The sequence below is a fragment of the Dama dama genome, chromosome 3, assembly GCF_033118175.1.
Source record: "Dama dama isolate Ldn47 chromosome 3, ASM3311817v1, whole genome shotgun sequence".
NCBI lineage: Eukaryota > Metazoa > Chordata > Mammalia > Artiodactyla > Cervidae > Dama > Dama dama.
Window position 1 is genome coordinate 60029753 of NC_083683.1, and position 15095 is coordinate 60044847.

General features: G+C 39.0%; 1 protein-coding gene across 2 annotated transcripts in view; it reads left to right on the forward strand.

Annotated features, from left to right (window-relative positions):
* CPM (carboxypeptidase M) overlaps nt 1-14868 on the forward strand; it is a 73458-nt gene extending 58590 nt beyond the window's left edge. For both annotated transcript variants that reach the window (XM_061130408.1, XM_061130418.1), the window contains exons 8-9: nt 8413-8561; nt 10529-14868. In XM_061130408.1, the coding sequence (XP_060986391.1) occupies nt 8413-8561; nt 10529-10771 (392 nt within the window). In that variant the 3' untranslated portion in view covers nt 10772-14868. The remainder of the gene's footprint in view (nt 1-8412; nt 8562-10528) is intronic.
* The last annotated feature ends 227 nt before the right edge of the window (nt 14869-15095 follow it).

The following is a 15095-nucleotide window of genomic DNA, read 5'->3' on the forward strand; positions in this document are numbered from 1 at the left end:
ATACCAAAACCATCTCTCCACCCCTGGTCTGTAGAAAAATTGTCTTCTGTGAAACCAGTCTATGGTGACAAAAGTGCTGAGGACCGTCGGTCTAGAGGGCAGGAGCCTGGGTAAAGCCTAAGCTGTTCTGTTATCTGCCTGTGTGAAACCTTGCAAGTCACTTGCCTTGACTGTTTTTAGTCAACTGATAGCTGGGACCAGCAGCATATGCCTTGCTTCACCCCAGCTTATTCTAAGGTTCTGATTGATCATTCTTTCAATTAAATCTCACCTCCAACCTCAGTCTAAACTCAGGCTCTTTGTTGCTGTGTTGTCAAGCTTAAGAGGGTTGACCAGGCTCGGGCTGAGATGAGGGTAAGGCAGACATTAAGGCAAGTCTGAATTCTAGGGACCTGGAATGTCCCAAATGTTCCCTCTTTGGGGAGAAGTAAAGATGAGCAAGACATGACATTATCTGCTGCTGTCCTCTTCCCCTGAACTCCTTAGAGCAGAGCTGAACCCAGAGGTTAGGGGATGGCCCACAGCCCCCAGAAACCTAAGCAACCTGGGCCCGAGAGAATCTGGTATGCGCTGAGTGCCAGAAGCCTGAGAGACACAGATAACACATCTGTCATGGGATCCAAAGTCAGTGACATCTGTGCTCATCAGGTGGGGACATGGGAATGAACAGTCCCCCGAAAACCACCAGCTCAGACTGCGCTCTGGCCAGTTCTCGCCCAGAATGTGCTTTTCATCCACGGAGCCTGATACATCCCCAAGGGATATACATTTATTTATCCCCCTCATTTCCAGGTGTGGCCACAAAATTTAAGTCTCAGATTTCATTCTCCTTTGCCTATTATATGAACATTTTTCAAAATTTTGCATTTTGTTCTCTTGATGTCATAGTGCTGTTATCTGCAAATTTTTGGATCTACTGGTCTTTTTTTTTTTTTTTTTCTGTTTTCAATTTTAACATATAGAAATAAATCATCTCTTTTGGTAAAACAATCACTTATAAGTGAAAAGTTTGGTGGTGCCTGGACAGAATATTGAAAAGACATATAAGATTCAAAGATAGCTTACATTTGGCTGGTGGTATGGGGCTATCCTCTAATAGAAATTCTGCAGTTAAGCATGGTCTGTGTTTGTTCAGTAACAGAATGATATTCAGATATTCCCAACTTGAACTCTGTCTCTAGGTTTGGGTAAGGGGTATACAGAAATGAATCTTTTTAATCTTTAGAGGACATTGAATGAAAGTCAAACTCGAATATGAAGACTTTAGCAACTGACCTGAATCCAAATTACTGTTCGTTTCCCCGTACTTGAGGATAGGCAGACCATAGGTCCCTGGAAATCTTTCTTCAGTTTCACAGATTATATAGGCGGGCTGTGTGGGTATCTAAGGTCATCCAAATACACTGTTCATAGGTGTCAAAAAATTCAGATCTGTTCTGTTAAAGCATAACAACCATTTCCAGGAAATGCTAACCGTTTTTTTATTTGAAGTATAATTGATTTACAATGTCTTAATTTCTGCTGCAAAGTGACTCAGTTTTATATATGTATATATAACATATAGTTTTATATATTTTTTATTTTCCTTTCTGATTTATCACCAGATATTGAATATAGTTCCCTGTAGGACCTTGTTGTTTATCCACTCTATACAGCCTGCATCTGCTAATCCCAAACCCCCAGTACATCCCTCTCCCACCCCCCTCCCCCTTGGCAACCACAAGACTGTTCTGTATGTCTGTGGTCTGTATGTATGTACAATATCTTCTTCATCCATTCATCTGCCAAAGGACATTCATGTCTTGACCTTTGTGAACAGTGCTGTTAACATATGGGTACATGTATCTTTTTGAATTATAGTTTTGTCTGGACATATGCCCAGGAGTGGGACTGCTGGATCATGTAGCAATACTGTTTTCAGTTTTTTGAAGCATCTGCATACTGTTTTCCATAGAGACTGCACCAACTTACATTCCTACCAACACCGTAGGCAGGCTTCCTTTTCTCCATAACCTCTCCAGCATTTGTTATTTGTAGACTTTTTAATAATGGCCATTTTAACCAGGGTGAGATGGTATCTAATTGTAGTTTTGATTTGCATTTCTCTAGTAATTAGCGATGTTGAGCATCTTTTTTATGCCTGTTGGCCATCTGTATGTCTTCTTTGGAGAATTGTCTAGTTCTGCCCATTTTTTAAATCTTTTTGAGTTGTATGAGCTATTTATATAGGAGGCTTAGTCACTAAGTCGTGTCTGACTCTCGCAACCCCATGGACTGTAGCCTGCCAGGCTCCTCCGTCTATGGGATTCTCCAGGCAAGAATACTGGAGTGGGTTGCCATTTCCTTCTCCAGGGTACCTTCCCGACCCAGGAATTGAACCCAGGTCTCCTGCATTGCAGGCAGATTTTTTACCAACTGAGCTACAAAGGAAGCCCCACTGTTTATATATTCTGAAAATTAATCCCTTGTCAGTTGCATCATTTGTAAATGTTTTCTCCCAGTCCATAGGTTGTCTTTTCATTTTGTTTACGATTTCCCTTGCTGTGCAAAAGCTGGTGAGTTTGATTAGGTCCCATTTGTTTTTGTTTTTATTTCTATTGCTTTGGGAAACCTAAGAAAACTGCTATGATTTACATCAGAGAATGTTTTGCCTATGTTTTCTTCTAGGAGTTTTATAGTGTCATGTTTTATATTTAAGGCTTTAAGCCATTTTGAGTTTATTTCTGTGTATGGTGTGTGTTTTAACTTCATTAATTTACATGCAGCTGTCCAGCTTTCCCGACACCACTTACTAAAGAGACTGTGTTTTCTCCATTGTATATTTCTTTTGTCTCCTTTGTCAAAGATTGACCATAGGTTGGTGGGTTTATTTCTGGGCTCTCAATTCTGTTCCATTGATCTATATATCTGTTTTTGTGCCAGTACCATGCTGTTTTGATTACTGTTTGCTGATTTTTTTAAAGTACCATGGAATGTTTTTCTTGGTATCTTCTGCCTTGCATCCTAAATCTTTTAAAACTTTTTCATATTGGAGTATAGCCAACAATGTTGTGATAGTTTCAAACATCCTGAGTCTTATTCTAGCATTATCTTAGATGTTAAATGATGGTGTAAAGTCAATTTCAAAGATAGCTTACTTTTCTATGAGTTTTGGTGTGGTTTTTTTTTTTTTGTGGTTTTGAAGAAGATGAAAAATACAAAAGATGCCAACACACGTACTGCCGGTACCACAAGCTATCTTGCATAAATGCACAGATTTTCTAAGTGGTAGGAAGACTATAAGCTAGTTCAGAGACCTAAGGAAGGAAGATCTAAGCATAGCTTCTTTCCTCATATATTCTTGCTCTTGAGGAACAAAGTTGAATTGAGATCCCAGCAACTTATGTATTTCAAACTTACATAGCTGTGGTCTTTCTATTCCTTTGTATCATCTTTCGTATCCAAATAAGAGAAGGATTAAGAAACGGATTAATATTTGTTGAGCCTCCTCTTGTATTTGATCTTCATGGCAATCCTGGAAGGTATATACATATTATGCCCATTTTATAGGTGATGGAATTGAGGCTTGGGAATGTTTAGTGACTAGGGACATAATGGAAATCTCTCTTCAAAAAAAGAATGCCACTGAAATAAATACAGAGTCAGGTTACTAAATTATGACTGATGTTTAACAGTTGAATACTACCTGAAGACCAAAAGGGTACATATAACCCTTGAACAACACATGTATGAACTGCATGAATACACTTATATGCGTGGGGTGGGGTGGGGTGGGGGACTGGTTTTGTTTTTTCACTAAATATGTACTCTAGTAATACCCAATTCATGGTTGGTGGACTCTGCCAGTGCTGAGAGAGCCAACCATAAAGCTATATGTGGATTTTCAACTGTGTGGAGGGTCGATGTCCCTAACACTTGCATTGTTCAAAGGTCAGCTCTAGTAGGAATAAGTATAAATGGAGCCTATATTTTTTAAACGCAAAAGAGGAAAAAAATCAAAGTGGAGGTTTACATTTGATTACATTGAAAAAAATGAGAAGGAAATATGGAATTTAATAACTTTTATCATTGTGGCCTCTTCTCATTTATGTCATTAAGATAACATGACTTGTCAACGAAGTAGACAAACTGAGATGGGAAAATAGGATTTAAAAATGAGAGGAGTCTTAAAATATATATGGCTTTTGATTAACTGGATTCTTGAAATTTCAAGGTGTCAAGAATATACCTTGGTCTAATGTATCATTTAAGGCCTAACTGTATTCTTGAAATTTCAAGGTGTCAAGAATATACCTTGGTCTAATGTATCATTTAAGGCCTATGTTTCCTTATTGATTCTCTAACTGATCTGTTCGGTGATGAAAGTGGGGTATTAAAGTCCCCTACTATTACTGTCAATTTCTGCTTTTATGGCTGTTGGTATTTTCCTTATATATTGAGGTGGTCCTATGCTGGGTGCCTATATATTTACAATTGTCATATCGTCTCAGATTGATTCCTTGATCATTGTGTAGTGTCCTCCTTTGTCTCTTACAACAGTCTCACCACCATTCTGCCTTCTGGCTTACTCATCCATTCTTCTGTTACTCCACTGATTCCTTCTAGGATACTTCTTCATTTCAGTGATTTTTATCTCTTTGTTCTCTAGCTCTAGGTTTTTGTTGAACATTTCTTGTATCTTCTCAATCTATGCCTCCATTCTTTTTCTGAGATCTTGGATTATCTTTTCTATCATTACTCCGAATTCTTTTTCAGGTAGATTGCCTATCTCCCCTTCAATTAGTTTTTGTCCTGGCATTTTATCTTGCTCATTCATCTAGGACATAGTTCTCTGCCATTTTGTCTGACTTTCTGTGATTGCAGCTTCCATTCAACAGGCTGCAGGGTTGTAGTTCTTCCTACTTCTGCTGTTGGCCTCCTGGTAGATGAGGCTGTTTAAGAGGCTTGTACAGGTTTCCGGGTGTGAGGGACTGATTTTTGCCCATTGGTGGGTGGAGATGGGTTTTGTCCCTCTGGTGGGCAGGGCTGTATCAGGGGGTGTGGTTAGTGGGCAGTTGTGTGCTCAAGAAGACATTAAACAGTCTGTCTCCTGATGGGTGAGGCTGTATTCCTACCCTTTTGATTATTTGGCCTGAGGCTTCCCAGCATTGGCGCCTACAGGCTTTTGGGTGGGGACCAGTCTTGGTGAGAAAATGGCAGCCTTCCAGAGGGCTCGTGGCAATGAAAACTCCCCAGAACTACCCCTGCCAGTGTCCCTGTCCCTGCAGTGAGCAACAGTCATCACCCCCAACTCCACGGTAGACCCTCCAATACTAGCAGGTAAGTCTGGCCCAGTCGATTATGAGGTCTTGGCTTTTTTCCTGGGTCCTGGTGCATATGAGACCCTGTGCATGCCCTCCAATAATGGAATTTTGTTTCCCCCAGTTTTGTGGAATTCCTGCTGTCAAACCCCACTGGCCTTGAAAGCTTAGATTCTCTAGCGACGACTCCTCCCCATTGCCCAGCTCCCAGGCTGGGGTGCCTGATATGGAGCTCAGAACTTTCAATCCTATAGAACTTCTGTGGTATAATTATTTTCCAGCCTATGGGTCACCCACCCAACATGTATGGGATTTGGTTTTATCGCGATTATATCTCCCGCCTACTGTCTCGTTGTGGCTTCTTCTTTTTCTTTGAAGGTAGTGTTTCTCTTTTGGTAGATTCCAGTTTTGTTTTGTTTTTTTTGTCAGTGGTGTTTCCATAAGAGGTGAGCTCTTGTCCTTCTACTCCATCATCTTGTCTCCTCTCTAATCACAGTGAATTTAAATGTGCAGTTCTCAAGGTCAGAAGTTCAATACCAGTCTCACTGGGCTAAAGTCCAGGTGTCAGCAGCACTGGCCCCTTCCAGAGACTCTTGAAACATATAGCTTTGAAAATGAGAGGGCATGCGTCCATGAGACCCACAAAGCTACAGCAGACTGAGAAACGGTCCTTAAAGGAATCACACGGACTTACCCGGCCACCCCCAAGACCTAGTGCTAAGGCAGCTGATGGAAGAGTGCCCAGTCTTTCTGTGAAAGCAGCCTATTTGCCTGTCTGAAAGCTTCAGCCTCAGGGGCAGTCATTTCACTCAACACATATCTAGGGGTCAGCTGAAATACTCTCCAAAGACGGAGGCTGCCTTCTTTGCCCTGTCCCTTCACCTCCCTCCAGGATCCCAGTGTCTCCTGGAAAGGAGTTTGTACGCTTGTTTGGTGCACCGTTTTCTAGAGTGGCCGCCCAGGGGCCACCCCTTCATTTCCTGGTTCTGTTTGACCAGCAGGGCTTGTGTGCATGGATCCCACAGGACTGTAACAAACAGAAAAGGAGTTCTTAACCAGCTATACCCAGGACACAGCGGAGAGGCAGCAGTTAAAGAAAAAAAAAAAAAACTTTTTTGGTGAAAGAGGACTGTTAGTGTATCTTCATAGTCGTGGCCTAAGGAGCAGGCTTCTAATTAAATATACATCTAGTGACTGATTACAATCATCTCTAGATGTCACTGGGCACCGTCTTCACTCCCAACTTGTGCCCTACCCCTGGTCACCAATGTCTTCAAGAAAGGAGCTTGTATACCCATCTAGCCCCTTGGCTTTTGCGGCTACTACCCAGAGGACACTTTCTTTGATAGCCTGATTCTCATGAATTCAAAGAGATAATATCAAACAAAGAAATGGTTCTTAACTGGCTGTCACCCCAGGGCTCAGTGCAAAGGCAACAGACAGAAACACTCATCTCCCAGTCTTCCCCTGAAACAGATATATTTGTATACCTTCAAAGCTGCTGTCTGAGGGTTTGACTTCCAGGACACCTGAACCTCTGTGCAAAATACTCCCCTTTGAGGTACTAACAGCTCTTGGCACACTCTCAACTACTGGAGTCATTAAGACTAAAGTAAGCAGCTTGGGTAATCACAAAGGTTTGAGACAAAACCCAGAGCTGGGGCAGGGTTGAATAGTAAGTTCATCTCTTACATGAACCCACTCCTTCAAGACTGGGAGCGATGGTTGTTTTACCTAATGCATATAAACCAACACAGTGTCAGCACAGAGAACTATGTTCCAAATGAAAGAGCAAGATAAAACCCCAGAAAAGAGCTTAATGAAATAGAGGTGAGTGATGTACATGATAAAGAGTTCAAAATAGTGGTCATAAAGATGCTGAGTTCAGCAGAACTGTGCATGAACAAAATAATTTCAACAGAAAGAAAATATAAGAAAGTACCAAATAGAAGTCATGGAGCTGAAAAATACAGTAGAGGAGTTCAACAACACACTAGATGAGACAGGAGAAAGGTAAGTAAATCCAAAGACTGGATAAATTCCACTGTCCTATCAGAGCAGCAAAAAGAAAAAGAATGAAAAAGAGTGAAGACGGCTTAAAGAACTTATGGGACAACATCAAACAGACTAACATTTACATTATAGGGGTCCCATTATAGGGGTCCCATTATAGGGGTCCCATTATAGGGGCCCCATTATAGGGGCCCCATTATAGGGACCCCATTATAGGGGTCCCATTATAGGGACCCCATTATAGGGGCCCCATTATAGGGGTCCCATTATAGGGGTCCCATTATAGGGGTCTCCATTATATGGAGAAAGAGAAAACTTACTTGAAGGGAAAAAAGGCTGAAAAGTTCCCTAACCTGGAACTTCCTAGAAGGAAGCAGATATCCAGATCAAGGAAGCCTGGAGAATTCCAAATAAGATAAACCAAAAGAGACCCACATCAAGACATATTGTAATTAAGATGTCAAAAGTTAAAGACAAATAACAGATATCACCTTACCCCTGTTAGAACGGCTGTTGTCAAAAGACAAGAAGTAACAAGTGTTGGCAAGGATGTGGAGAAGAGAGAACCCTTCTGCACTATTGATTGGAATGTAAGTTGGTGCAGCACTACGGAAACAGTATGGAGCTTCTAAGAAAAACTAGAAATAGAACTACTATATGATCCAGTAATTCCACTTAAGGGTATTTATCCAAAAGAAATGGAAGCAACTTAATCAGATGGATAAATAGATACAGAAAATGTGATATGTTTAAATAAGTCCTGGGGAGGCAGTGTACAGCGTGGTAAATATAGTTAATACTGTATTGTATATACTTTGATAAGAAAAGTTATCATCACAAGAAAAAAGTAACTATGTTAACTGAGCATATTTTGGTGGCTATTTCACAGTACATACATATATTTAGCCATGTTGTATACCTGAAGCTAATATATTTTTATTATATCTCAATTTTTTTAAGTTTACCATCACTTCTCAAATACTCTATTAACTCAAGATAGCTAATAAATATTGGACTTATTTTTCTTAAACAATTATAAGAATTTTTTTTTATGCCATAAAATGTGGTATTAACACTTAATTCTTTTTTTGTCTTGCAGGTATAAAGGGCCGAGTTTTTGATCAGAATGAGACTCCATTATCCAATGTAACTGTAGAAGTCCAAGACAGAAAACATATCTGCCCCTACAGAACCAACAAATTTGGAGAGTATTACCTCCTCCTCTTGCCTGGATCCTATGTAATAGAGGTAAGTATACAATGCTAGTTACTGTTATTAAAATACTATAGAACTCAATACTTACTCACCTAGAAAGAATCTAAAATAAGTCTGGAATGTGTAAAAGGAGATACATCAGGACAGAATAAAAAGTCAATGTCAGATATGCATCTGTCAGAGGGAGTGGGTAACGTGGCAATAGTAAAAACAAACTCAAAATCATGTTTTTTCCCCAACTGGAAATTTTTAAAATAGAAGCCAAATCACATTTCTCGTGATAAAAAACAGAACAAACCCTATAACAACCACCAACATAGTCAAAGTTCTTCCAAGGTTCATGAAATACCAATTTAACACCTATTCCATGAACCATAATTTCTTCTATTAAAAAACTGGTTGGGACACAAATTCCTTAGAATTCATTACAGTTAAAATTTGATCCACAAAGTTTACCAGTATATTAAGTGACACGTATTTTTGCAGCCTTCTCATAAGCAGATGATGGTGAGTTTTCAATCAATGCAAGTAAAATTCCAGATTTTAATTCTGTTTAGATGAATGTTTCTAAGGCTTTTCTTCTGTAAGGAGCCATGGCTTAGTTTGAGGCCAGGTGGGTTTGTGCAAATGAACTAAATGAATAGGTAGCTGCTTTAGTAGGCCAGGTTGTGCCTCTTCCTTTCTGAGGTGGCTTTATCTAGAATGTCAAGTTATATCTAGTTTATTTAGTATGTCTAATGGCAGCCATAGCAGACATGCCATACAGAGCCATTCCTGAGAAGGTAGTCACTTATTCTGTAGTAAAAACTGGCTTTGTGTAGGTACTTTGTCTTTAGGACATAAAAAAAGGCATGATTTTCAGTTCGTAAAACTGTAGGATCAAAAACTCCTGCTCCACAGGTGATCCCCAAAGTTCCCAGCACACTTGGAGTGAGGTGCTCATCCTTTTCTTGAGTGTCTCTCCTACTGAGGAGATAACAGAGCTGGAAAGACCCAACTCACTATGAATCTTTGCCTAAAAATGGCCCCCTTTCCCCTGTTATTTACTGTGACATTTTCATTATATGAGAAAAAGGGTTTTTCTTGCGGTGAATCTAAATTGTTTTTGTGTGGTCCCATAAATAAGCCACATCTTGGATATGTATGTGTACGTATAACAGATTCACTTTGCTGTACATCTGAAACTAAAAACTTGTAAATCAACTATAATAAAAAGGAATCGTTGATTTCCAATTAGACTAATTCAGCACAAATCAGCTTTAGTTACTAACTCTAGAACAAAAGGGGAAGGTAAGACTGTGGAAGCTGAAATGAATAACTAAATACATGCTAGTTAGTGGTCATATAAATGTTATTCCCCATTCTTTTCTCCCTCTACCATATATAGTGAAAGCATTTTGCAGTAAATAACAGCCCATAGTTTAGCACTTGTTGTTATTTTCCTGATCATTTCCTCCACCAAAAAGATAAATCTAGCTGAAGATTCAGATTCATGGACAAAACCGGGTAAAATCAAAGCTTTTTAAGGAAGCAGTAACATTTTATATATATATATACACACACACACACACACAAATATATAAAATCAGTCGCAGGAAAATGGAATAAATTGAGAAAAGTTTTCTGACTTATAAATAATCTTGATTCCGAATCAGATTGGGACAAAGAGAAACAGTCAACTCTTTTACCTTTGCAATCCATGATAAATGATGGGGACAGAAATCAGTCTGTTACTTTCGAATTCTGACATCTCCAGATAAAGGAACTGTCTTTATTTCACTTTGTAATTCTGGGCAACGGCATTAACAACAGTACTCCGTATCATTAGGATAGCTCATTCAGCGAGCAGGACTGAAGCTGTCTCTAGCCCGAGTAGACCTGGCAGGTTGTTACCTGTGTTTCATAAAGGCTGCATTTTAGTGGTGGGTATCAGAGTTTTCCATGCTGGCTTCACCAAACATCTGAAATCACTCAGATAACTGTTTCTTGTTTCCTCTTAGGTTACAGTCCCTGGACATGACCCACATCTCACAGAGGTGACTATTCCCCCCAAATCCCACAACTTCAGTGCTCTCAAAAAGGATATTTTACTTCCATTCAGAGGGAAATCGGATCATATCTCAGAATCAAATCCTTTATGTCCCAAGATTCCTCTTTACAGGGAACTGGAAGGCCACTCAGCTGCAACAAAACCCAGTCTGTTCTTATTTTTAGTGACTCTTTTTCATATATTGTTTAAATAAAGCAAAATGTGAAACTCAACCCCCATCATCACCTGGAATCAGGGATTAATCATGCCAGGTTACTGCAACTCTTAACTCCCTCTGTGGGACCCTGATTGGATAAACTCCATGATGCTTCCCTAAGAAGAGAAATGTTTGTTTGCAAATCCTGCAAGAGCAATGTATGATGATAATGAAAGGAATGATTGTCTTAACGTGGAAGATACCTGCCCATCAAGTACTGCTCACTTACACTTAATCTCGAAGTGGTCTTAGAAATTTATAAGAAGTTAAACTTGAGAAGCTAAAGTTCCTGCAAGGGAAAAAAATAAAGAACTAATTTTGTGTACAGACAGCCATTTGAATATAAGCAATGAAGATGAATATTTATTGATTACCTATTACATACATGGGTCGGGAAGATCCCCTGGAGGAGGAAATGGCAATCCACTCCAGTATTCTTGCCTGAAAAATCCCATGGACAGAGGAGCTTGGCGGGGCTACAGTCCAAAGGGTCGCAGAGTCGGACACAGCTGAGTGAGCATGTAGCATATTATTAATACATGCAAGACCTTGCCATGTGTGCCCTGTGAAAAGATAGTGCCATATATAATTTTCAGTACAGGGAGAAATGATATAGAACTGGGAATATTAAGTTCTGCCAATGTTCTAAGAAATGTAAGAGAAAATAGGCAACCCTGTCCCAGAAGCCCAAGAAAATACAGATCTGATGGGATGACAAATTTGTCTACAGAGCCCCCAAAATAATAGGTTAAGTAAGGGTCGCTGCCTTTCTGAAACCAGATGCCACAGACCTCGGTTATGCTGATGACCCCCAGAGGCCGGACTTCAGACTCAGGGCTGACTGCCCACTGGACACATCTACCTGGATGTGACCCGTAGATACCTCAAACTCATCATGTTGAAAAATTGTACATACTTTTCTCCCCAGAGCTGCTTTTCCTCCTGCATTCTCTCAGTTACTGACAGCACCAAACTAAAAACTTGGAAGTCACCCTTAATACCTCCTCTTGCTCCTTCATCCCCTCTATTCAGTCAGTCACTGACTTTAATTTACAATAACAAACAACAAATAAAGATTGTTATCAAATAACAATATGAAAGGAATTTGAGAGGATTCAAATTATTACTATTCAAATTCAAATATGAAATCATTCCTTTCATATGTTATCAAATAACAAAGATTTCAGATAACAATAAAGATTGTTATTTGTATTGATTGATGCTACATTCTCTTCATGGCTACTAACACCACCAGGTTGAGGCCATCATAACCCACCTGCACCACGGCAACAGCTTTCCTGGTCTCTTGCTCCCAGCCTTCTCCTCTTCAAATGCCACCTCCATGTAGCTCTAGGGAAAGGGGTCTCTTTCAAACAATCAGCAATCACCTATGAGTAGTTCCTACACACATAAATGCCGTGTGTGTTCCCTGTGTCTGCCAGTGCCATTCTGACCCACTGCATTTTCTTTCCCACTCCACCTTTAAAACTCAGTTAAGGCTGTCTATTGGGTGCAGAGTTTCTGTTTAAGGAAGTTCTGAAAATAGTGATGATGGTTGTACAACATTGTGAAGTATTTAATACCATTGAATTGTATACTCAAACTGGTTAAAATGGCAGGTTTTATGTATAAGGATAACTTAACTATTATATATTAAAATAATGCTTCATAAGGTGCTTTGTGATAAAGTACAAAGTGAAGGTTTCAAGGCAGACATGCTATGTAAATTACATCTTTCTTACTTGATGTGAAACTACAACAGAAATAAAGACTAGTCTCAAGAGTAAACAAGTAAAACTTAAAAGATCGATGATTCCCTTTAAAAAAAAGGAAACCTCAGTTCAGGTTTCAATTCCCTTGGGAAACCTTTGCTGACCATTGTCCCATTTCACGCAATTTCACTGCACCCCACAGACCCATCGGTTGATCTGAGGGCCCTGCCTCTTTGCTCCCCAAATTACACACATTACTTCTGTTACGGGACTTACCACACTGTATTATGATCTCCTACTTCCATGGCGGATTTTATCCGGTAGAGTGTGAGGTCTTTGAGACCAAGGTCTACTTGTTTGGAAAATTTATTTATTCTCAAGTCCTAGCACATGGCAAGAACTGAATAAATGAACTAAGTGATCCAGCAAACTGCTATTCTTAAAACATTCTATGTACGAATTAGGTTAAGGGGGTCGGGTGGTTATCAAACAGAAAAATATAGCAACTGTGGCAAGCAGATTTCTGAGTGCTGTGTATTCCTCATGGAAAGTGAGTTGCTTTAGTTTTTATTTTAAATGGAAAGTTCTATACGATCTGGAAACAAAAACTATACTGGACTTGGCACACGCTTGAGACCTACAAATGAAAGGGAGATACATGGGCATTTAGGGCATTTAGGCTGTTTCTGTGCCAGGCTGATTCCACATGTACAAAATCATACATGTTAAAGTAAAATTTGTAGACTTCTTTTAAATCTGGTAATAACCTGAATATTTTTATTTTTATTTAAATAAGCAATAATTTGTTATATGCTTGAAAGTATATATTAATATTGCAGAAAATTATTTTGGTTTATTACATACATTGAATCTATCAAGTTATAAACAATTATCAAGCAGGCATTTAAGCATTCTAACTTTTCTAAGAGGGCAATTTTTGAAGGGACATGAACCAAGATCTGATTTGGTTCTTAAGCCTTAATGTAACTTTCTCTAAAGGAAATAATGTTTGCAAAATAAGAAATTTTATCAAAACCATTTAGAAAATTTCCAAATATAAACCAAACCTGAATTTAGTTCAAAGCAGGTTTGAGGTACTTATTTTGTAGCAACAGCTCTGTCTGTGCTTGAAAGGAAATTTGCTGCAAGGATTTAGTATAGCAGAATCCCAGCTACATGTTCCACTCATCAAGTGACCTGTTCAAAAGGAGAAACAAACCATGGAATTCTGACTACAGTCAAACCAGATCCCCACATTCCCCTGCATAACACCTTTTCTACTGTTCCCCACCCTCTTAGGCTGGTGGTTATGCTCCTCAGATTCTCTAAGTTCAGGTATAACTCCTTTTAAAGAGAAACCAATATGGCAAAGATTTTCAAGATAGGAGAAAAGATAGCACATGTAAAAAAAATAAAAATGGTAATTAGATGGCAGGAGCCCCAAGATCCAGCCCACCCAATGTTCAGCTTCCTTACCTGTAAAATGTTCCGTTTCTTTGCTTGACTGTGATTCTATGATGATCAGCCACAGTGGTGTCAGATGCCACACTCTGGTGCCACTACTGGGTATTGCCCAGGTGGAAGAAGGATAGTTAACACTCGAGAGGCATAAATATTTTAAAGGCTGTATAACTTATCGAAGACCAATAAACAGAATTAGCCTGAAAGCTGAAACACTGGCTAGCTAGAATGACCATTTATAATATTTAAGAAAACGTTCATGAAGTTAGCTCTTTCTCATGTACCTCCTTATTATAATAAATATTAACATGAATGGATTTAAATGGTGGGGAGTGTTTTAGAAAAAAGTCTCTACAGATTAAGTGTCAGTGTTGATTTTAGTGCTTAATTTATCAAGACTTGAGCTATTGGTCGCGCAGTCCTAGGGAATATAGAAAAATGAACATAGCTTATTGTCTCACTGTAACAGGGAAAGTTGCTTATTGAGAAATTTGGTTCTTATTCTACACAGTTATAATACAGTTGATGCCTATTTTATGACTGATTTAGACTGGGTGGAAGGGGAGAAAATTATGGTTCAAGAGAAAAGTTCACAGCACCTAAAGTAGAAATTTGGGGAGACAGTCTAACTTCATTACAGACTTTTACATTATATCATTGATAAGCAGATATTGTACTGTATTGATCATAAATTGTTTTATCATACTTTTGCATATGAACTACTCCATAGCCTTTTATAGATGTTGCATAAGATGATTTTACAAGTTTTCTCAACGACTTTCTTTTGTACTATAATTAAGAAATTAAAACATACAAATTGTCTAAGACTATAAAGTCTTGTTGGGTAGGGGCCATGACTACCTCTGAATTCAGTAAAAATCAGAATATTTCTGATTCTCAATAAAGAATTAATATTCCTATAAACAATGAGTGCCACTTCTTTCCATTACGTTACTTTGAAAACATATACTTACACCAGTGTACAAAGTCCACATACTAGAAAGAACTGATTGTCATCAAATAAAGCCTGGGAAAGACCAAATCTAATGACCTTTTATGAGGCAATAATATTGCAATAACTCTTCAAAGCCTAGATAGCCCTTCCAGAAGAGCTTATATGACATATACTCATCCAAATTAGTTTGTGC